General features: G+C 37.2%; 1 protein-coding gene and 2 long non-coding RNA genes across 3 annotated transcripts; 2 read left to right on the top strand and 1 right to left on the bottom strand.

Moving 5' to 3' along the window:
- The first annotated feature begins 1,750 nt into the window (after positions 1-1,750).
- Positions 1,751-5,425, top strand: LOC147760170 (uncharacterized). The gene is made up of 4 exons (XR_015330960.1): positions 1,751-1,867; positions 2,605-2,749; positions 3,241-3,337; positions 5,332-5,425. It is a non-coding gene; the product is annotated as an uncharacterized LOC147760170 (long non-coding RNA).
- LOC106155548 (hepatocyte growth factor receptor-like) lies at positions 5,426-24,454 on the top strand. Its single transcript, XM_086994076.1, has 19 exons — positions 5,426-5,446; positions 5,757-5,888; positions 11,075-11,167; positions 11,432-11,531; positions 11,919-12,079; positions 12,292-12,440; positions 12,765-12,879; positions 13,399-13,547; positions 13,782-13,958; positions 14,208-14,304; positions 14,544-14,837; positions 15,134-15,274; positions 15,499-15,847; positions 16,076-16,159; positions 16,529-16,713; positions 16,961-17,070; positions 22,004-22,166; positions 22,670-22,806; positions 23,785-24,454. The coding sequence occupies exons 1-19, from the start codon at positions 5,426-5,428 to the stop codon at positions 24,017-24,019; spliced, it is 2,892 nt and encodes a 963-aa protein (XP_086850202.1). The 3' UTR covers positions 24,020-24,454.
- LOC147760169 (uncharacterized) lies at positions 6,427-10,829 on the bottom strand. The gene is made up of 2 exons (XR_015330865.1): positions 10,687-10,829; positions 6,427-10,083 (listed from the first exon to the last, which is right to left on the bottom strand). It is a non-coding gene; the product is annotated as an uncharacterized LOC147760169 (long non-coding RNA).
- Positions 24,455-24,807: the final 353 nt, after the last annotated feature.

The raw sequence follows: 24,807 nt of genomic DNA, 5'->3' as shown, positions 1-24,807 counted from the left end.
TAAAAATGTCCACTTAATCGCCTATTGTCTCCCCTATGAAAAAGTTATTTAATATTTGATGATCATTTCAGCACCTTTTCTTTTAGGATACTTATGAAAAATATATTGGAAATATTTAAAGGTTTGATGATAAAATAGTGAAAACATGAAAAAGAAATCATGAAAATCTTTATTTTTACACCCATGAGATTTGGACTCCCATTGAGAAAAGGACCTATTTTATATTCAGTCACCATACCACTGTTTTCCACATAGTTTGCATAGAGATGGATATTTTGTCATTATTTGAAAGTTTGATGATGAAAATTTTGGTCAATATTTTTAAAACAAGTATCCATCTTTATTCTTGTAGGTTTTGCACTCCCATGTCAAAACACTACAATTTCATTATGTGCACATTTTTAATTTTCTCATTTTTTCATTAAAAATTTCACTGCAAACTACAAAAAATGTGCCAATGTATCAACCATTTTACATGCTACAAGATCACAGTTATATACTCAAAATAAAATAAGATTTATGAAGTTTTGTGGAGGGGGAGTCAAATTTTCATGGGGGAGTCAGATTTTCATTATGTGCACATTTTTAATTTTCTCATTTTTTCATTAAAATTTTCACTGCAAACTACAAAAAATGTACCAATGTATCAACCATTTTACATAATACAAGATCACAGCCATATACTCAAAATAAAATAAGTTTTATGAAGTTTTGTGGAGGGGGAGTCAAATTTTCTTGGGGAAGTCAGATTTTCATTATGTGCTCATTTTTAATTTTCTTATTTGTTTATTAAAATTCTCACTGCAAACTACAAAAAAAATGTGCCAATGTATCAACCATTTTACATACTACAAGATCACAGTCATATACTAAACTAATTAGAGATTAATGAATGTTTTTTTGTAGGGGAGTCAAATTTTCATAGGGGAACCACATTTTCATTATGTGCACATTTTTAATTTGTCTTTTTTTTAATGAAAATTTTCACCTGCAAACTACAAAAAAGTGCCAATGTATCATCCATTATGCATACTACAAAATCATAGTCATTTACTCAAATGAAATGAGATTAATGAATGTTTTTTTTTTGGGGGAGTCAAAATTTCATGGGGTGAGTCAGATTTTCATAATGAAAATCTGACTGGGGAGTCACATTTTAGGGGAGTCAGATTTTCATGGTACACCGGTACATGTAAATGCGCAGGTGCTCGACAAAAGCATCGTCAGAGTGTCACATAGTTACCACTACCGGTGCTATAAGGTAATGAGAACGCAGTCTAAGAATAGAAAATTGTGTGTTAGCATTTGAACAATTTGCTTTGCATAGCTGATGGTTAAACAGGCTGTTTTTGTAGTTCGCGAAACAATTTAGGATGCAACGTGTTTATATTCAAATTTGTTGTCTAGGTGTTAGGACTACTTGGTGAGTTTTTTTTTTCAGATCTAAATTTATATTTTAAGTATGTTTGGTGAAATGTTGTAAAGAAATAAAAGTACAATATTCTCATTTTATTAGGCATACGTGGCTTGTATCTTGCATGAGCCGACGTAGACCGATATATAGCTATAACGTTGAATGTGTGACTGATATACTACCGGTACCTCGTGCATAACTGCCACAAAAACCCCTCTTCCCTGTATCCATTTTTCTTATCAAAGCATGATGCTTTGTTACATTAGGTGGAATTAAACACCGTCTTTAAATGCAAGAACCCTTCGCTTCATGTGTTTCTTTTTCAGATGCAGCAGGAAAAGTCAATGCTCGGATGCAGATGGCTCACGAAGATGGCTTCCCTTTGATAATGGACAGTGTATTAAGATCAATACCATTTCACCATCAAACACACCTCTAGCCAGACCTACACAGGTACAAAGAATTGATATACACGTGGCATCATTCCATAACCAACTTTTGTTTCATTTCAATGTTACCAATAATTTTCTTGCCAACTTTTGATGGACTCCGTCCATTGCTCGTATAAAGTCCATAAGAGAACAGCTTGTATTAATGGACTTCACTGCATTGTCATATATCTTTGTGCATACGCAGTGAGGTAAATAATGCAAACTCACTGCGGTGCTGTAACCGTTATACACCGTTATACAATGAAATGCATAACGCTAACGATGAATGAATTACCAGTAGTCTATAAGGTGTCCCTCGATATTGTCTCAAACCATTTCCATTTTTGCGAGTGTAAATTCTGTTTATAGATTTTGCTAAAAGAAGCATTAATTAAGAATATTGAAGGCCACAAGAGAGGTGTCAATTTGAATGTTTCTATTGGCCAGCTAACTAACCACATGCATAGGAAAAAATCCAGTCTGAATGTTCAAATCATGGTGTATTGGCAAGGAATATGACGTTAATGGACCCAAAAGTAATTACTCTGGGACCTTTGGAATCCATAACACCCGCAAAAATGGAATAGCATGAATGCTCCTTTCTAAACGTATTTTCAGTCAGACTTTATGGGCTATGGTATGAGTATCAAATTAGTGTTTAAGAAACGAGCGATTGACTGCGATCGACAGTTCGATACAGGTATCTGTACGTTATAACAGATAATCATCTTAGAATCACTATTTCATTCGTGTTTGTAGGTGAACCTCTCAGTAAGCCTGCTACCCCCAGGCCAGACCTACCAGTGTGTATTTGATACCACAGCTGTCAGTACCACAGTTACTGGGGGGAACTTGGTGACATGTGACACACCTACCAGCTTACCTTCTATACCAACTGGGGACGGTAAGGGGTGTTGTCTTTCTTGTACAGGATGACCATCTAAAAAAAAGGTCTACCTCACTCTTATCCATAAATACATACTCCGACTTTTGGCAATACTCACCGATATATACCTGTGCATAACATTAAGTGTATATCCAACAACACGCTCATTTCCTTACACCTTTTACATTTTAATTTTCATTCAGCTTTTGAACGTTTATTTTAGAAAAGGATATTTAATGTCCCTTGTGGCTTTCTTAGGATAATTTTAATGTTATTGTACCGCCCTACAGGTTTAAAAATAATAATTATAATTGCAATTAAAAACAATAGCTCTAATAGAAATTCAATTATTTAGATACAAGGATTTGCCCATTACCACAACAATGGCTCATGTTTGTTCTTTAAGAATATATATATATATATATATATATATATATATATATATATATATATATATATATATATATATATTTAATCGCATGCTAAAGGAATTATAACTATCGCTTCAGATCACGTTACAATACCATTATCTATCAAATCAGTAACGACAGGAGTCAAGTTTCTAACGACCAACTTCACATATTTTGACTGCGGCGCACACTCAGGGTATTGTATTCTTATACATTATCTCTCTATAGCCTCGGTCGCAACCGGCCGCACGGGCTCTTACGGGCTGTTTGCGTCCAAATTTTACGCAGAATCTCACGTCCCACGCACGTCCTTCTTACGAAATTTCGAGTTCGCAGACAGCCCGTATGCACGTACGGAGGATGTTGGACATGTCCAAAAGATTCTACGAATAGCCTGCGAACAGCGAGGCCGCAAGCGTGACTTGCTTCCCTCGCACGTAGTAAGAAAGTGAGACGTGCGTTGTGCAAAACACCCGTCGCAAGCAGTGAAGGAGCAAGTGCCCTTTGCGTGTCGAGTAAGACGCACGCCCTCACAACTAACGAACAAAGTCGAGAACACACCAGGAATACGTCGCACGTGCGTCACCCTCACGCCTGGTGTCTGTACAATTAACGTCGACTGTGTAACGTATACAACAATTTTCAGAATTTTCAAATTTTTGTCCAATGTAGTTTCTAATATTCCTCCAAAAGGAAAGAGAAAGAAGCTTAGATAGCAGAAAAAATGGAGGAGGAAGAAGAAAGAAGGGGAGAACAGGAAGCAAAACTGACGTACGCCGTCAGTACGTCATCACAAACTTGTGAGGCAAGTGTGAAGCAAAACTGACGTAAAAGGGCACTATTTTCGCTGTGCGTTACATTCCCTTCGTAAGTGGTGAGTGTATGCCACGCACGCAGAAAGCAAGACATAGTATAAGTAACCATCTAAGCAAAGAATCACTGTTTCATTCGTGTTTGTAGGTGAACCTCTCAGTAAGCCTGCTACCCCCCGACCAGACCTACCAGTGTGTATTTGATACCACAGCTGTCAGTACCACAGTCATTGGGGGAAACTTGGTGACATGTAACACACCCACCAGCTTTCACGGCCATCGCTCCTTGCAATTAGCGTCATTGCTTGAAAGGACAACTCATGTAGCCCTTGCGACTCGCAAGGCAGACTTTCCTCTACCTCTACGAACCCCACGACCTCCACTACACCCAAAATTCGTAGAGTACGTAAGGTCCTAAAATCCGTGCGTCCAGTTGTGACTGAGGCTATCTTATTGGAATGACTACGAAGTCCCTAAGTTCACGAAACAATTTTAAAAAAATGCAAATTCATTGCTTAGACGTTACTGGCTGCATTGTGTAATCGAAGCAATTCGAAATGTGAATAGGGGTGCCACATTAACTTATTATTTCCAATATATGAGATATATCTTCATCTTTATCTAATCAAGATTATTCTTTAAGGATACAATTTAATTTATATAGATATTTATATGAAAAACATCCGCACTAATACAACTATATAACTAACAATATAAGTAAAATAAATTGTACATATGCAAACAGACGGATAATAAACGTGGCACCTTAGTATTTAAATGTGTGTGTGTGTGTGTGTGTGTGTGTTTGTGTGTCCTGAAATGTCCCTATTCCACACCAACTACGCATTCCATGGATTTTAGAAATCAACAGGAATCGTGGGATTTTGCCAATTTTAAGTAGAAATCTAACTGTCCTTTTTTAGTAGAAATATTATCATCCCTGCTTGGGCTGTACTTCCAAAATGGATGTTCAACACAGGGCAGCTGTAATACTGGCCCTAGAATAGGAATAATATGAAAACAACTTGAGATAAACAGGAGACTGGTTTGAAACTTTAATGATTTCACGGTCTCTCAAATGCAAGAGCTTACTGACATTAAATAAGAAGAAGTTAAGAGCTTAAAAATTCTTTCCCGATTTAACCAAGAACCCTGGGATTTATCAATTCTTGGCGGTTCGTGGAATTTTTAGTCGATGTGGGATAGGGGCATAATAAACACTAGCACAATAAAACATTTTACATATACACACATACGATGAGGATATGTGGCTAATCCTAATGTTCTTTTTGTTAGATGTGTCTCTTGTACCAGCAGTAGTTGGGTCTGTGACTGGTGTATATATGCTAACACGTGTATGTATGTATTATTACTGTAGGTGTGTGTCCTGTACCAGCAGTAGTTGGGCCTGTGACTGGTGTATATATGCTAACACGTGCACCCACGTCAGCAGTACCTGTAATCCTAGCGGAATGTTGATACCTGGACAGAATGTACGTTCAATTCCTTGTTAATTACTCCGTGTATACCTTATGTCGTGAAAATTTACATTAAGCCAGATAATATCGGTCACTCATACAGACATATGTTTTTTCAAGTAAATGTGTTTCGTACCGGTTCTCTTAAATATGTCAACAGATAAAGACAATAAAATTAAGTTTCTGATGCTTGTGACATGCGAAACACCATTGAAATGAAAAATGAATATCCTTTTAGTTGTGCACAATTTTTTATTTCGGTGTTCAAGAACAGAAACATATTTTATTAACTAGGAATCGCACCGTCTTGTTTCCGTCATTCCAGAGTCATGTCAATGTGGGTATTAAAGGTCCCACCCTGTGTCCCCAGCTCCTGCCACGTGCACAGGACGTCCTGTTACCTGCTGGGGTCACCAAGGTGATCTCACTGAGTGGGAAGAACCTACCTGTGCCACAGGTAAAGATTCACGTAAATGTTGTTATAAAACCCGTTGTTGTTAGCAGTCTGTACTTGTAGTTGTACATACACTCTTCCTACAGTACTTTTAAGTTAAACGAGACTTACTTGTAAGTTGAAGTTGGACTGGAATTCTGTCTTAAAGGCAAGCAAGCGAAGTCTTAACATCTGAAGAGCGCAGTCCCACATCTCGCAGAGTCTCGTGTCATATTTCAAAGAAACTTAGTGACACATATACCACAAGATAAATCCCATGAGAGGTGGGAAGGGTGGGATGTTAAGACTTCGCTTGCTTGCCTTTAAGACAGAATTCCAGTCCAACTTCAACTTACAAGTAAGTCTCGTTTAACTTAAAAATTCTGTCTTAAATGCAAGCTCCGTCTTAACATCTGAAGATTTTAAAGCATATGTGTCACAAAGTGAAAGAAAAAACAATCAGCCATGTAAGTTATAACTTCATGATAAGTTATGTTGTAATCTTACATGTTAATACGACTGAATGTGCAAAAGGAACCAAAATAAATAATAAACAATAATAATGAGACAACAGTTTCTTTATTCATTGACTGGCAGAACATGTTTGAAATAAAACCTTCTAAAAGTGTCAGCCCTGCTCCACCCGGCTCTTTTCATAATATCATCTAAACTTAAAGCACAGCAAAATCCAGCTGTAGCTGCTGCATGTCTAGTTGAATGAGGTTTAAACATATTAATATCAATACCACTAAGTTGCAAAACAGTCTTCAACCAACGAGACAAAGTCTGTGAAGTAATAGAGCCATAGGGTTTTAAAGTTGAAATAAATAATCTGGTATTTTGTCTTAAATCTTTGGTTTTCTCTATATAATCTTCTAAACAAACATAAGGACAAATGTCTGGATCTAATGTATACCTGGGTATAATTACAGGCGGCACTGCATAATTTGGTCTACTTTGTTTAACATGCTTGCCCAGAACGAAACAAAATTCATTCTTATTTTTCTTCATAAATTGATTATCAACATCTAAAAACAACAAAGTTTGTTTTCTCTGAATAGAGACCAATGCCAATAACATAGCTAATTTCATACTAATCTCTTTTAGAGATAGTAAGGCATTAGGAGTGAAAGTCTTCAAAAAATCAAGAACCTGTCTAATATCCCAGATCCCATGATAACCTGGATTTGGTGGTTTTCTCAAGAAACACCCTTTCAAAAATCTACAAACCAAAGGATATTTACCAACCGATAACTTATCAATAAAAACCACACATGACAAAGCTGATCTAGCTGTATTAATAGCTGAATAAGACATATGAGAAATGCTATGCAGAAATTGTAACACCTGCTCTAAAGAAGGGGAATATGGAGATATTTCCCTCTCACAACAGAAGTTAAACCATTTTTTGAGATATACTGTATATTGTTTTTGTGTAGCAGGTCTCCATGAGTCAATGAGGATGTCAATAAAGTCCTCTGAAAATCCCTGGCTTTTATAGAATTCCCTGACACAGGGCAAGCAATTAGAGCCAGTTTGTGTTCCAGAGGGTGATCTCCCTCTATAGCTGGATGAGTCAACAGATTCACACCAAGTTTGTGTACTAACAGTTTTGGTGTCTGAAATAACACCTGCATTACACGTGGATACCAAGTTTGTGTTGTCCAAGCTGGAACAATGAGAATCCCTTGTGACTGGTCCCTGACAATCTTGTCCAAGCACTTGTGAATCAGACTAAAAAGTGGTAAAGCATACCAGAATTCATTCTTCCAACAAAAAACTAAATACATCAACATGAGAAGCCTGTGGATCAGGTTTCCAGGAAACATACCTGGGTAATTGTGTATTTAACTTGTAGCAAACAAGTCAATACTTTTAGTTTCCATTCATGATCAGTGTGGATCTCTCTAGAGAGCGAATCAGCAAAAACATTTTCACTGCCAGGCAGAAAAATGACACTTAACCAAATATTGCGTGAAATACACCAATTCCAGATATTCCTAGCCAAAGAATCGCAGCTCACCAATTTCATTCCACCCATATTATTCAAATAAGTAACTGCAGTAAAATTATCCATCTGAAAATTAATGTGTACATCTGTCAAATTTTGACAAAAAGTATTTAAACATATGTATACAACATAAAGTTCCCTTACATTAATATGAGATTTCTTCTGATCAATAGACCACAGACCTTGTGATCTAAATTTCTGGTGAGTAGAACAGCAAATACCCCAACCAGAATCACCAGCATCTGTCTGAAAAATCATAAAGGCAAACCATGACAAATAAATCTATGACTGTGATCAATATTATCAATCCACCACCTTAACTCTAATTTTGAATCCTGGGAAATTATGCAAACAGCATCAAAATTACCCTTGTTTAAAGCCAAAGCTTTAACTTTGTCATTTTCCAATTTCCTGTAATGTCACCTACCAAATTCTATCCCTGGAAAACTAAAGATCAGCTTTCCAATAACTCTAGCTAACTCTCTTATTCTAACCCTTTGTGTACCGAAGAAAGTTAAACATAAGGCTTTCAGTTTGAACCTTTCCTTATCTGTTAATCTAACAGTCATAAAGACCGAATTCACCACAAAATCTAAAACTCTAAATTAACAAAAAAGCCTAGTTTATCAAGAAGGAAAAAAGTATCTATGACAATGTTTTGACACTCAAAAAAGGAATCACCTTGCAAAAAAAATATCATCTAAATAGCCACTGTTAACATGACCCATTTGTCTTAGCATTCCTAACACTGGCCTAAAAACTTTGGTAAAAATTCTAGGTGAGCTACTTATACCCATAGATAAAAAATTAAATTTATAAACAACATCTCTCCAAATAAACTTGAGATACCGTTGCTGTTCCATAGCCATTGAAAGACTATAATATGCATGTTGTAAATCTACAAATGGCGTAAAATCACTTCGGATCCTTTTGTTCTGGATGCTATAGAACATTGTCATATGGATTTTAATGATGATCCAGTATTTTATAGTATTGATGACCCTCATAGATTTAGTGAAGAGAAAAATAAAGCTATTGATGTTGAAGTTGGAAAGTTGCTTAATTAAGGTGTTATTTCAGTTTGTAGCCATGAAGCAAATAAATGCATATCTCCTATATTTGTGGTACCTAAATCTGATGGAAGTTATAGACTTATATTTAATTTAAAAAAAATGTAACTCCATTGTTTATTACAAGCATTTTAAGATGGATAGTTTGGAGACCATTTTGAAATTAGTTAAACCAAATGTTTTTATGGCAGAAACCTTGTTCTTAGTATTTCCTGCAATAAAAGGTAATTGTTTTAATATCTTACTTTTCTCTCTGACAACTTTTTTCCCTGCTTTGGGAAAGACTTGGATTTGTTCTTAATGACATCTGAGCGTTGAAAAGGATGAAAACGGGCTTTCCCTTTAAGGGAAAATTTGAGCTTCCTTAATTCTTCAACATTCTTTACTTTCTTGGATATATCTCCTCCAAAAAGGAAGTTTGGGTCTTCTTCTTCATGAATTGTAAGATTTTGAGAAATCTCCCCAGAAAACTGTTTCTTGATGTCAACTCTTCTTCTTGCAAGGATCCTTTTATTAGCCTCCATGCCCAAGGCTATTCCATCTAACAAAAACATTTCTAGCAACTTTCTCAGACTTGGGCAAATTATCTAATGCAGAAAGTTGACAGTTAATGGAAACTAGAAGAACTGACTGACAGCCTTGTAGAAGTATGTTACGCTTCTTAACACCAGTTGAAATGTTACGCCATAGTTCTAATTCAACTTTAGGCACCCCAATATCAACATTAGCTGCAGTGGCATGTAGATTCATTTTCTTCTTCATAAGATCCACAGATAGCTTATTCTTAGATAATTTATTAGCAAAGTGAGCCACGCCATCAGACAAAGCGGGACCTCTGATGTCATCCACGTACAACTCAGCAATGAAACTATCAACATCAGAGTCTTCCTGAGACTGAGTGTCATCCTCACCCAGCAGCACTTCTAAATCATCAATTTCGGAGGATTCCCCAACAGGGTCACAAGCACCTCCTTGGTCTCCAAAGTAGAAATGCGCTGCTGCATATCTTTAAGATTACTTAGAATCAAATCCAGCTTGGATGACTCAGATTGCTTAGAAGTGGAGGGACCATCAAAATGTTCTGTCAGAACAACATCTTCATCACCACTATTCATAATGAATCTGTCTGCAGGTAAACCTATAAAGGTTAAAAAGTGACTATAGTATCATGAACAATCAATGTAGCTCAATTGAGTCTACTAAAATTGGATGTCCAACAAGATCATCCTGACCTCAAAAATAAGGGCCACACAAAATGAGATACCCTCCAGTCAAATATTACAACTTAGATGTCCATAATAGATCATCCCGACTCTAAATCTGGGCAAAATGATACGAAACAACGTATAAATCGGCCACTCTTCATTGAGGTACCGACCCAACTTAAGAGTCGTTTATGTAATATTTAAATCCGTACATAAAATTACCAGAAGATAACAAACTAGAAGAATCTACTGCCTACCAGAAAATCATTTACGCAAGTAGAAAAATCAGTTAACAATTCGCTCATAAAAACCACCGAAAAACTAACTGAATACACACCAAAAGGAACACGCAGCTGTCTCTTACAAATTTAACATGGCGGCCTCCATGAAATGCCATGCAGACACACGTGTAACAGAAAAATTCCTAATTCCAATCTTCAGACAAATAACTACTACGTCAACAGAATCTATCTATATCTACAAAAACAGTTTAAAGTAAGGAATGTTAATAAATTTAGTAAAAGAAAGAAACTTACTCATAAAAAGAACAAATAATGACGGCGGTTGAAATCCACGATCCTCATGTGCGAGTGGGAAACCACGACAATGACACGAGACTCTGCGAGATGTGGGACTGCGCTCTTCAGATGTTAAGACGGAGCTTGCATTTAAGACAGAACTTAGGTTTTAATTCATTTTCGCGATATACATACTGTACCTTAGATTCATGGGAAGGTAAACTGTGATTTTTCATTCTTACCATAAAGCAAGAGTTCAGTTCCAAGTCAGTGTCTATGACAAGGCTGACATAAATGAGACCTTCGAACTCAAAATTTGATTAGGAAAATATGAATGAAGCCTCACATTTTGCTGTACTCTGCAATCATTTTGGTTATTCTCAACCTAACCTCAATGATATTCCAGGCTGGCCAAGGTGATTATCAGTGTAAGATAGGCACTAACACAGTCCCAGCTATCAGACAGAATGATAGTGCCATAGACTGCCAGAGCCACGCTGTGAGTAGATATGATGCAAGGCATATACACTTACTGTATATATGATATATAATCTTTTAAATGTCACGCTATTTTACAGTAGCTGATAGAATAACAGATCGAATATTTGTGCCCTCAAAATACTGATTTTGTAAGGCAAGTGACCGTATCCAAACCCCAACTTATGCATTCTATGTAGAATTTTAGCAACTTCAGGAATGCCTTATATATTTAGATCTATATTAATACCATTATAATTGGCTGCTTGTTCTTCTCATATCTCAGTATGTGTACACAGACATCACAGGCCAGGAGAGGCATGAAATCCAAGTAATCTGGAATAATAACCATGTGATAGACCAACCCATCGGCTCTCAAGTGAGCGGTAAGTGTATTGCTATTTTTACATGTATATGTGTACGTTCCCGTCTTTTTTTTCCTGTAAGGTGCATATTTTTACGCACGAGTTACAAAAGGAATGGTCTCATTTTTACAATGGGATAAAATGCCCTCTTCATAAGCGCACAAAATATAGTCATTGTTTCATTCAACCGATCGTCTAATAAAAAAATTATTATTATTATTCCATTTTGGTAAAAAACAGAATAACGCCCAAAATCTCCTCAATAATAAGAGTTCTCCTAAAATGCATGCATATGAACTACTATTTGTAACACTTACACACATTATGGATACGCATACATGTATTCATGTTGAACATGTATCGATTATTTGGTAAAACACAACACTGAAATATTTTCAATATTTTCAGCCATCCTGTACAAGTGTGACGTCATGGGCACCACATGTGGCACGTGTATTGGTGGTGTGGATACAAAGTTTGGTTGTGCTTTCTGTGGAGGGACGTGCAAGTATCGCCCAACATGCAGTGTGCCAGTTGAGAGCACTTGTCCTGATGTCATCATTAACTGGGTGAGTGCTGTAAGGTATTGTAAATGTAATGTTAAGAGTCATGTGAATTTGCTTATCATTATGGTAAGCCACATTTTTAGACAAACGCATTGATTTCTAAAAAACAAACTATTATTATACATATGAAAGATAATAGGGGAATGGAAAAAAATTAAAAGATATATGTATACTAGAGAATGACAACTTTTAACAATTCAACCATTATCTATCAGGTGTCACCCTTGAGTGCCCCAGTTGAAGGTCACACCAAGGTCACCATCAATGGCACAAATTTAGGCACCTCTGATGCCAGTATACCCACTGTTAGACTGGCTGGGGTGGCCTGTACACCTGTTGTAGAAGATTATGTGATCTCAAAGAGGTAATCAACATTGGGAACTTATGTTGACACTGACTAAACCTGTGTCTAAACCTGTAAGATACCCGTGGCCATTATTGTCCACGATCTGCTCATTTTATGGACATTTATTATTGGTTTCTAGGAAAATTTTTTGAATGGAGCTAAAATGGCCACTGTAACAGTTAGAATTATAAGATTTTAGTAATAAGATGTGATTGTTTCGATTTAAATTGGAAGTCCTTTTTTAGGCATTTTTCTTATGCGTCCAGCAGATCCCACAAGGTCGTAAGAACAAGGAGCTATTTCTTTCATTTTGTTAGTACCTAAAATCATGTCTGTTCCTAGAATTGTGTGCACGGCAGCTGAAGCACCAGGCAGGTTTCCCAGAAATGGTTCCATAGAGGTCCAGATCCAGGGTTTAGGCAGGGTGTACAACTACTCCAAACAGTTCAGATATGTGGTGAGTTAGTGTCCTGATTTACATCTATATATCCAAACCAATGGGAATGTGAAATGCCAAGTGGTGTGGCAGAATATTAGATTTAGCACATAATATTAAATGGGAACATTTTGATGAGACTTTGCCCATTCATAATTGATTATGGTGTGAGAAGATAATATGTGTTTTGAAATGGATAACAACTCGTTATATCAGATTTAAAACTCCACATAATACATTGTGGACAACACACTGAAATTTAATAAGTTCCATTTAACCACCAAAGCGGCGGTTATTGCAATAATTCTGAAATCTTTCCCTGCCATATGTCACGTAGACCTTCATAGATGACTACTCTCCGTAATAAGCTCTTAATGGATTATAAAATATAAACACTTGAAACAATTTACTTACTTTGAATGTTGGAGCGGGTTCATTGCTGAGTATGGGGGCATCGTCGTTTACCCTCCGGGGAAATCCGTTTTATGACACATTTCATACCAAAATAAAAGCTGTTATCTCTTTAATTGCCCCTTTCAGGACCCCAAGCTGGAGACAGTGTTCCCAGTGAAAGGCCCCATGTCTGGCGGCACCAGGCTGACTGTGAGGGGGAAAGACCTGAATGCTGGCAACCTGGACAATATCAGCCTTATCCTGGGGGAGGAAATGTTGCCTTGTGTTGTAGATAGGTAAGGATACGCCAGATTGCAGGCGTTAGACGATATTAATATTTGGGTAGATATAGTTGCCAACTCTCTAAAAACATTTACAAACAATGAAAAGTCAATGTATTTTGAAAAAGTCTATAAATATTATCCAAACTAGAGAAGTTACAAGACATGCAACCATAGTTATTTAGTCTAATTAGATTGTCATTAAAACAGTGAAATTGTTTAAATGGGTACAATCTGTTACATTTCCAGAAGTGCCATTGGTAGCCATTCCACCTTTTGTATCACCCCAGGGGTCAGTAGGCCAAAGGCCGTGACCTCTGTCAGGATGTTCTTTGACGGCAGTGTAAGAATGCTGGACCAGGACCCCTTCACATACACTGAGGACCCTGTGGTGGAGAAAATAATGCCACTGACCAGTTTTGCCAGGTAACGTACATGATGCCCGTATGTAATAAGAACTTCATATTTTTGTAATGATGCTCCAAGCTGAACTAATTTATTGATTAACATTTTACTCCAGCCAATCTTGTATGCTATCGAGGCGTTTTGAGTACACTTAAGTTTTCTCTCTCTTTTTTATTTTATTTTATTTATTTATTTATTTTGATACGTAGTATATTGATATTGCTACTTGGAATAATATAAGTTATTAATAAGTATTCTTTTATAATTTAGCGGAGGACGGAATTTGACAGTCATTGGGAAGACTTTTGACTCAATTCAACAGCCAAAGATGTTTGTATGGAATGGAAAAGAAAAGTCGCACCCAACGGTACGTAGAAGGCGATTAATTTTTAATTTGGCGAGTATTCTCTCTCTCAGTGGTGGGTTGTAAGGTATAATGTGCACCGTGTAAGTTATTGTGTTTATTTGCTTATGGTGAGGGGTAGTTTGTCTTTTACCAGAAGTAGGAGTTGCCCACTAAACTATTTTTTATTTCATACTGTCTTTTTACACTCTGTCCACATGGCGAGCATACAAGACAATCAACTGTTTTCGTCTTCCTGACAGAATTGCCTCCATCAGCCAGAAATGTCAGACACCGTGTTAACATGTCCATCGCCCAGCGCGCCCAGCTGGATTGTCCCATCGGTCCCCCTCACTTTAGGTTCCTTGCGGTTAAGGAGACAGTTGGACACCAATGATGCCGTGGAGATCGGCTTTATAATGGATGGAGTGGTAGCAGTGCAGAAATTAACCAACATAGCTTCAACTCTTCAATATGTTGTGGACCCGGTGTTCCAGAATTTGACCAGCGACGGTTCTAGTGTGAAATATCAAAGTAACACCAACTTCGTAATACGTGTGAGTCTATCTTTACTAAAGTCGGTTTCACGGCATTTAGCAAATTTGTTTCAAATCCAAAAATAAATAAATAAATTATGGCGGAAATAACCGTATAAAATATGGTTATTCCCGCAATAAAAATAATGGAAATAAATTTGCTTAATAAATGGAACATAAATACATTAATATTATAAAACACACTGACGTTTTTCTACAACCTCTGCGTAATTTATTACCCCATTTTATGGACCACAATAAAAACGTCCATTGTACAATTATTACATATTACAATAAAATCCACTATCATTCAACAGGGAAAATATCTCAACCTTGCCGCAACTGAAGCAGACGTGATTGTTCTGATCGGTGGAAAGAACTGTAACGTCACTGCTTTGGCTCACAGCGTTCTCATCTGCACACCGCCATATTTTGACTACGGAGATAAAGTGGTGACCGTAAGTATGTCATTCCATTGTAAATACTGGTTTGTTTGTTCGGCAGTAAATGAACGCCCACTTTTTATGAATGGTACAAAGTATTGTCTGTCTCTTGCTTGTTTGGATCAAGGTAAAGAAAACTGCTCTTTCAAAAGCTCCACTTCGTAATTTGCTATCAATTAGGTCACGGTTAACATATTTCACACCTGTATGTTACTGGAAAACGTATTTTTTCTTTCTAGATACATATGGGTAATTTGGAGTACCGAGTGGGATATCTTAACTATGGGGATCTTCCAGTTAGTTTTAGCTGGGTAGCAGGTGTGATTGTCGCTATTGTTATTCTGTCTGTCATTGGAATCGGTACCGGAGTCATAGTCTATAAAAGACGTGCAAAACCCACAACTAGCAGTCACAATGGCTCCAATGCCACGGAGTACCTTGATTTAAGCAGTCAGATCACACTGCCACATGCTGTCAAAACTTCAGATGATGCTTTGGCGCTGGTGAAGGATGACGACTTAAAAGCTGCTTTAAAGCCCGTACTTTTGAGCAGAGAGAGGATTAAACTTGGGAAGTTATTAGGCACAGGTGGGTAAATGTTCATTGTGTAACATGCATTTTCATGTTATTTCTTACTTAAAAATCACTATCGTGTCAATCCTGACAAAGTAACATATGCTCACGAGCAAGGGTTTTAATATGTGCACCCTGCTTCTGGTCTGATTAATCAGATCTCGCTAGAGTGAATGTTGCGTTTAGTATAGTGTGCACTGCGAATGTTTGTTATTTACTTGTTTGTTTTCTTGTTTGTTTCAGGACACTTTGGATGCGTCTTTGAGGCGATTTATGAGGACAGCGAAAATTATAACCCCTCTAAAGTAGCGGTGAAAACTTTCCAAGGTACATGGTATGGCGTGCTCGATCCTCATCTTGTGATATGAAATATCAATACATTTGTTTTTAATACAATTAAAACAATTTTATAAAACAAAGATTGCTATTCTGATATTCTATAAATGGTCCCTTCTTGAAATACGAATGTGAAGACAAATATACATATTCAAACGTTGTTAGATAAATTTACTTCAAATGAATATATGCTGGAAACAGTGATGATGCAACGCTACTCAGCTGTCGCAAAAATATCGATGCACATGTAGAAAATTATATATATATATATATATATATATATATATATATATATATATATATATATATATATATCGATGCACGTGAAGGTTCTATACATGAACGAATCGTTTCCTACAGGAAAGGGTGCAGATATTCAGCACATAGATGAATTCTTCACAGAAGCAGCTCTGATGACGTCATTTCGCCATGATCACGTGTTGGCACTACTCGGGATTTGCTTTGAAGTCGACGGCAACCCTTTGATTGTATTACCATACATGGCCAATGGAGACCTTAAAACCTACCTCGAGGATTCCACGAATGTGCGTAACAATTTTCGTGTGTTTACGAAACCGTAATATTTATTCAAGATCATATTGACTGAAAAGTTGAATTAAAAAAAAAGCTTATTGAAAGATTAAAGAAGATAATTAAGAGTAATATTAGGAGATGCAATATTTCAAATCCAGACCTGCTGAAAGCGCCTCTCTGCACATGAGCTTCAAATTTAAATTTGCAATTTAATATAGGAAATATTGTTTTTATGCCATGAATGCTATGTTACCTTAGGCACCTACGGAACTACAGCTGCTGCAGTTTGGTTTGGACGTAGCTTGGGGAATGGAATACCTTGCTGAAAACAAATTTGTCCATCGGGATTTGGCTGCCAGGAACTGCATGTAGGTAGTTTTCTCTTTCATCTCCTTCATATAAAAACAATACGTAATATAGTACGTTTTGCGTAAATAATAACATTTGGGTAATTTCAGTACAGCAGTTGTTTTAAATCAGAAAATAATTTACAAATCCATTCTCTGCTCAGGGATTAAAATTGTTATTATTATTAATGAGATAAGCAGCTATAATTTGAAATGCCTTGATGCCCTGGATCCTAAAAGACTTTGCGTTTATTTGGTAATTTCAGTACAGCAGTTGTTTTAAACCACAAAATACGTTAAAATTCCATTTAATGGTGAGGCATTTAAATTATTATTAATATTATTATTAATGAGATAAGCAGTTATAATTTGAACTATCTCGATGCCCTGGTCTCTAAAAGACTTTACGTTTACTTGGTAATAAACGTTTGTACTATATACAGTGGTCGGAATAATTTTGTTTCCGTTGTACACCGGTGTAACCACGTTCGAAATGTTTTAATCCCTATCTTGTGAATAGAAGGGGGCGGACAAACAATGGAGGGCCGTATAAATCCCTTCAAAATTCGAACGCACAAACACAATAGCTTAGATGGAATAACACAATACTTAATACGAGTGAACCCCATGACGCCGGTTTCTGTGGCCCAGCGCGAGCGTGACAATCCGCTGTAACTAGGTGTAATTAACAGCAGGATACATCAGCCAGAAGGTCCCTATTGTTTGTTGCGGCGATAGGATTATAGCTTGAAGAGGCTAAACCCATGCTAAGGCGTGCCACGCGAAGCGAACTGTCCTTTTGTTCACTAGTTTGGCACGCGCAGCTGGTTTTTAGTGTTGCTAACAAACTGCTAGTTAAATTTGTTATCAGTTATTTCATCCTATATGAAATTTCCGCAGTCAAAAATTGAACTAATTATTGTTTGTTTGGTTGAAATACATGAGCGTCAGCATCAATCTGTCTCAAAAAATTCCTATTGCATTAATTTATAAATGTATAATTTATTTATGTACTTACGTTTTAATTTGAAATATCTGCATTCAAGCGTTCAAGTATTTATAAAATATGAATGATAATGAAAGAGGAATAAGGAAATAACATATTACTTATATTATGCTTATATTATAATATTGAAATTAAATGAGGTGCATTGACATAGGCGCAATGACAATCCAACTAAAACGTGCAACAGGGGGAAGTCTGGCTGTACGATCATACAATATACGAAAGTACGGTCAATTAAAAGTGTAAATCATCAGATAAATAGGAGGGGGTCTTACTATGGTCGCTATCTATTGTTAAACCCGACTGTTATTGTCTCTCGAACAAGCTTAAAGCATGCCTATACAATTACTGTGTCTCCGGCTGCCGTTCAGAAACACCATGTCGAACGTATTTTGCTACAGTGAGAAACATGGTACACTAGCGACTTGTTTTAGATCACTCAAGAAAGGATGCATACGTGCGACACCAGAGGAAAAACAATCAAGTATGCGTCTGATCCATTAATAGTAATTGCACAGTGCATGTTACTAGACCTTTGTCCTAACTCAGTAGTTAGGAATAGGATGTTTGGATAAAAAGCTTCTATTCAACTCGCTTAGACCTAGGGCGTGATGCTATCATCCGATGAAACACGTAACTGAACCCTCTACCTGAACCTGAAGTCCCTTTATCTGAAACAAAAACTGCCCCTTGAACATGTCCATTTTTTAATCGTCAAATGATTTGTGATTTCATTGAACGTCTTTGATCGAAAGCTTTCAAGTGACAATAACCGAACCATGTGTTGATTATTTATTAAAGCGTAATTAAGTTTATTCAACATGATCTATTTTGTAAACGATACTTGCCAAGATTGAGCTTGGATTGATCACCGTCACTATTTAGCTACTCGCCTATAATGCGTGCTGAACGACAGACAACTTAAAAATATTATCTGTGTAACTGTGCAAATGAACGCATTTAGTTAAAATATAACAAAGCCGGCATTTAATCCATCGAACATATTTATATTTGTTCTTTTTAAACCAGTGTAAGGTTAACGCCAAATCAAAGCAAGCCTTGCAGACTGGTTTTGTTTAAACTGTCGTGCATCAAGTAAAGCTAAGTAAAGCCTGTTTCTACTTCGCAGTGTTCATCCCAGCCATAAAACTGCATGAAGGATAACAAGACTCCGTAGACCTGTGCTTCAGGTTTCCAGGAGTCCCGTGTAACACAATAATATCGAAGGCCTGAGAGTAATACATATATGAGGCCGTGTATGAAAGATTTAACAAATTAGAAATTCAAGAATTTAAACATGCTAGGTACATGCACATCACTTAATAAGTCATTTCACAAAAATCGCATCTAATTGTTTAGATTAACCTTCACTTTTATCGATCTCATCCCATTGTCTCAACCACCTAAAAGAAATATAGAGAACATGAGGAAAAGTAACACGTTTACATGCAGGCGAAGGAGTTATGCTTCAATATTAATCGCGAACAATATCAACAGCGACTAAAGACCGTTGCCTGTCTTTCACACTTTTACACAAACACACGAAGGTTTAATAAAGGGAGTCGCGGCGCGATATCTATCTCTTTCATTCGAACAAGCAAAGGGCTGACCCGAAGTAAGCTTTCTATACTAATGTCCTTTTTATTGTGTATTGTAATTACTCTACTTGCTCGCCTCCATTGTCTTGTAAAAGTGACAAAGAATGTGTTGTATTCACACACGAGATGAAAGAACTCCTTTACCTTAAGTTGCATAATGTCTTTCTCAAGGTTATAATCAGTGTGAAGAGGGTGTCTTGCCTCATTTAAAAAGGGTGTTGTTCTTCATACTGGTTGTTGCTTAACTTATGCTAATCTTAAACTTTTATGTACCAATATGGTTTTAATAAATCGCTAAAATTATTAATTTAATGAACATTGTGTATCAAACGTTTTGATACGATTTAAATAAATGGACGAGGAGGATTACGGTATTAGGTTCTATTTACCTCTGGCTTTAACTTCGCCCTGCTATATAAATGAACAAATGTTGCAGATCGTAACAAAAAACTTTCTTATAGTGTTTTATGACATATATGATTTACACATTTGATAGTGAAACACTCCTCGACTTTAACGAATCACCTAACGTAAACTGTCTACCCGCGCTCCCCGAAAAAAACTGTTTCTTTTAATTTTGAAATGAATTGCTTTTAAGGCAAAGAAGTCCATTAAACCCTTTAGTCTCAATATCATTGTACAGCATGTTGTAATCGATATTTAAAAAAGTTAATTTTTGTACTCCGCTTTCATCGAGGATACCTCAAGTTGAGGTTACAATTACGTCGCTCGCCTATGCTACTGGAATATATATTTAAGGACAAATTAAGCTTTGTAAAGTCCCTATTGTCACACACCATAGATACTTTATTTTGTCTTGAATGAAAAAATAGCCTCAAATTATCGTTTTGTGCTTAAACCTTTCATTACTTGAACCAAGATCTGTACTATAGCTACCAAGACGTACATGCATCAAGTTGGGTCTGCTGGGGGAGGGGAGCATTTAAATGATAAACGAGGAAGTCTACCTGCAAAAGCAGCAGCAGTGGTTTAAATAATCGCTATCTAGACTCCTTTTTCTTTGACAGCAACATAAAAAGTGTTTAGGGAGAAAGTCACACAAAGACCCGACGTTGTTTTGTCTTCAGCATTTCCTCTTCCTTGTTATCTGCAATTACTATCGTCAATTAATGAAATCGAGAAAGCAATTAAGTGACGGCACATTGAATATAGTCACTAGGTGCATTTCGCTGAGTGTTTACAAGATCTAGCGACACATTTTATCGCCACGCGTTCTAGTTTGATTAGTTTAGAAAATTAAACAGTAACTCTGTCGGCTCTCCGTCATTGCTATGAATCTGACATCGAATTTAGTCCAAAATATTAGTAAATTCAGAATTATTAGCTAAAACGTAAATTGCCCTAATTTGTCAGATAATCAAAAATGCCGGTGATCCACGCGGAGGGTACGCTTTCCTGAAGGTAGCGGCGACGAACGGCGACGATATTTTTCTGAATAGTGAACCTTTATTAGTTACGAAAAGCCCCCTTTTCAACAGGCGCGTTTTATTAATTACTTCATGTCACAAAGTTAATTTATACAGGCAAAACTTTATTTTAAGGAAATAGTTTCACGAAATGAACGAGAGTAAAATATTAGTCGGCACAAATATAAGGCATACAACAATGAGTCATGTTATGGATCATGTTATGGGCCATGTCGGATTATAATGGCATACCTTGATGCAAAACAGTCTATCGTTTCTTCCACCGCGAGTCCCTTTATTTAATGTAATGTATTACTCATTACCCGTTTCATTTGACACTCTCTCTTTTTATCTCCCTTCCCCTTTCTCTTGTTAGAAGGAGGGTACATAATTAAGCACTCAAAATCTGCACCACCAATCCTCAGAAAAACAGAAGTCAACGAACGAGTGGGCTGATCCACAACATCTGACACAGCAGAATGAATCAAATAACAGCTAGCACAAATTTATATGCAGTTAGCTATAGTGTCACTACATACATAATCAGCTGCACGCGCGAAGCTGTTGAACAAAAGGATAGTTCGCTACGGGAGACCGTTTGTTTACATAAGTACTCTAAGGGGGCGTGGCTACCCAGGCGACCAAGGGATTAGGCTAGTTACTATATGCCGTCAACAATCGTTTAGCGACCCTATCATTATACACTCTCTCTATTGTATTTTCCACCGCATTAATCGCAGTGTAATCTTCAAATGGTCCACGGGGTAAATGTACACATTCTTAATCCGAGTACGGTATCAGCCGAAAGCAGGCGAAAGACTGAACAAATAAAGTGAGATGAATGTCAAATTGCAAGAAAAAAGTCGACAAATGGGTAAATTATATCCTAGCATAAAAATATCCTAGTTTTTCACATTTTCCAGGCTAGATGACCAACTGCGCGCCAAGGTGGCCGATTTTGGACTGACTCGCGACGTGTACACCACTGAATACTACAGCTCCGGAGACAAGCAGGCCAAGTTGCCGGTGAAGTGGATGGCACCAGAGTCCATGGAGTGGGACGTTTACACATTTAGTTCTGATGTGGTATGGCATGCGGTTATATCTAGTTTTACTTCGAAGGTTACTCCTTTCAACACTATCGGACGATTTAACATATTTGATTTTAAAATTAATAAGTTGTTGGGCCCAAGAAATCAATTTTATTTTAAATATGTAAAATGACTGTTTGATACAAAATACGAAATATGAAATTAGAATTAGGAATGTCTTGTATAATCAAGAAATATGACCTAGAAAGTACGCCGTCTAATTATCGTAATGTTAGTGTAATGTCCATAATCGCCTTGCAATAACTGCCCCGGCTGCTGAAGCTATTAAAACCTTTTATTGTCCATATAGCATTGCATGCTATCCATATTTAAGGGAGACGGAGAATGTCAAGACACGGTTATCATTACATAAAGCTTTCTCTTGTCATTATATTATATTATATTATGTTTTGTTATGTTATATTATATTATATTACATCATATTCACCCATGGCCAAGTTATTATTATCATTATATAAATATTTCTATTGTCCACAGTGGTCCTATGGTGTCCTACTTTGGGAACTGTTCACTCGCGGTAAGGTGCCGTACCCTGGTGTAGACGAGTGGGATGTTCTACAGTTCCTAAAACTTGGGAGAAGACTGGACAAACCCGACTACTGTCCTCAGCACGTGTAAGTAATGGTCCCGGTTTCGAAAAAAAAAGGCAAGTCAGGTTCCCTGGCTTAGAACACAATTACCAACATTATCCAGTATATGGCCACATGCCTGCTTTCAAGAACTGTGTTACAGCTCATTCATGGGAATTTTAGTCAGCCAAGCCAGAGAACCGACTTAAATTTTTCATAGTGGAACTGGGACGTGGCTAAGACACCAGTCAGTCCACGAGTATATACAACTACATTCAGTGTTCATAGCAAAGGGAGATATGTCTCCTCTGACAGTGACATCAGTCTTAATAACTTAAAGGTCCTATATATAATCTTCTATTTCTGTATTTCTTTCAGAGTGAAAACTTAATTTTTCAGTATTATATAATATGTTATTATAACAGGTTTTAAATTATTTAAGTTCTCGTATTTGGTGCTTTGTATATTTCTGCCTGCTGAGTCAGCGCCTCCTTGTATCAACTGTATGTACGTGTACCTGTATATAAGCATACATGTAGGCAGGCAAAATCCATATACACTGCGTGTATAGACGGGTTTGGGAGTTGGGGTCACCCGTTAACCATCAAAATTATAGCGGATTATGGAAAAGGCTTTGAAAATACACTGTTGCTTGTAAATAAAGGCTCGAAGTGGCGGATTTAGAGAAGGGTGTCGGGGGGGGGGGGGGGGGTCCTGAACCCCCCTATCGCTTTCTGAAAAAAAAAAAAAAACGCACCAATGGTCCCCTCTTGGCATACGAATTTTGACTAGTTGAATCATAGTTTTACACCGTACCAAATGGCACCGTTCGCACTCTAAAATACCCAAAATTTCCGGGACCCTTCTGCGGACCCCGAACCCCACGCCGAGAGGGGGAGAAGATCGGCTTCAAATCTGCGGCCTGTCAGAGTCCTAAAACAGAAAGCTTCCTTCAAATAATCCTTAATCCTCCCCTATGTTTCACGTACTGATATATGGGCTATGTTGATAATAACATTGTATTTTGATGCCGTCGTTGTTCTCTTGCTTGTATCCATTTTGTGCCCACCCTGTCGTCTGGTACTATTCCAGGTACCAGCTGATGCTGAAGTGCTGGTCGTGGGAGCCAGAGGAGCGACCAGACTTCACCTCTATTGTAACACAAATAGAGGAGACAGTGAAAATCAACACGGAATTTGGTGGAGAACCTTGGGACACAGGGGAGGATGATTACGACGCATATACTGAAATGGACTAATAACGGACTGGGTATATTCTGTAAATCTGCCTATTAAGACCAATCTATTTTTGGACTGTGATTTTCAATAAGTTTTGACGATGACGATGTTGATTCTTCTTCACTAGAACTTGTTGTATTTTAAAATGTCAAATAACTTTATAATTTTCATGTTTCACTGTTTTTACGAAAAAGAATTAAACTGCGGACAAAAACTACAAATAAACTAGACGCTGCATATTTCCATTTTTACCTCCTCCCAATTTGGATATTGAAGGCGGTCACCTAATTTTGCCTCAACGATTCTGGAGCGCATTGTTCTTTAGGTTCTGTATTATCACTATCTTTATGGTGTGGTAGCAGATGATCAGGTGATTTGGTCCTTGAAATATTTGCGTAAACTGTACCGTGTCAGTAGAGATAGCATGTACTATATTTGATATGGTTGTCAGTATAAGCGGCCATGTAACAATTGTTACAAGGTGTAGGGGGAGGGAGGGGGCCGGGGGGCAACAGTTACACTGTACTACTGCTGAGGTGATCAGTTACATATAGCAGCAGGGAAATGATCAGAGAGAGATCTAGACTAGTTGCATGGACCGCATTCTGGTTAGTCCCTTTCTAGTTGACAAATTTTAATTGTGGTATTATTTTGCAGCATACCTGGTTTTAATGGAGATTAATTTTTTTTTAGATATCATATGTGGTGAGGCGTTTGTATTGTATCATACGCCTTGTGAAGGTAGATGCTCTTCGTTTATTTAAGATACTGTCGACATTCGGTATATGTGGTACTGGACATGAACCTT

This window comes from Lingula anatina, chromosome 8, assembly GCF_051362555.1.
Source record: "Lingula anatina isolate TDL-2025a chromosome 8, LinAna3.0, whole genome shotgun sequence".
NCBI lineage: Eukaryota > Metazoa > Brachiopoda > Lingulata > Lingulida > Lingulidae > Lingula > Lingula anatina.
Note: the sequence above shows the minus strand (reverse complement) of the source record. Positions and strands in the feature narration are given on the sequence as shown.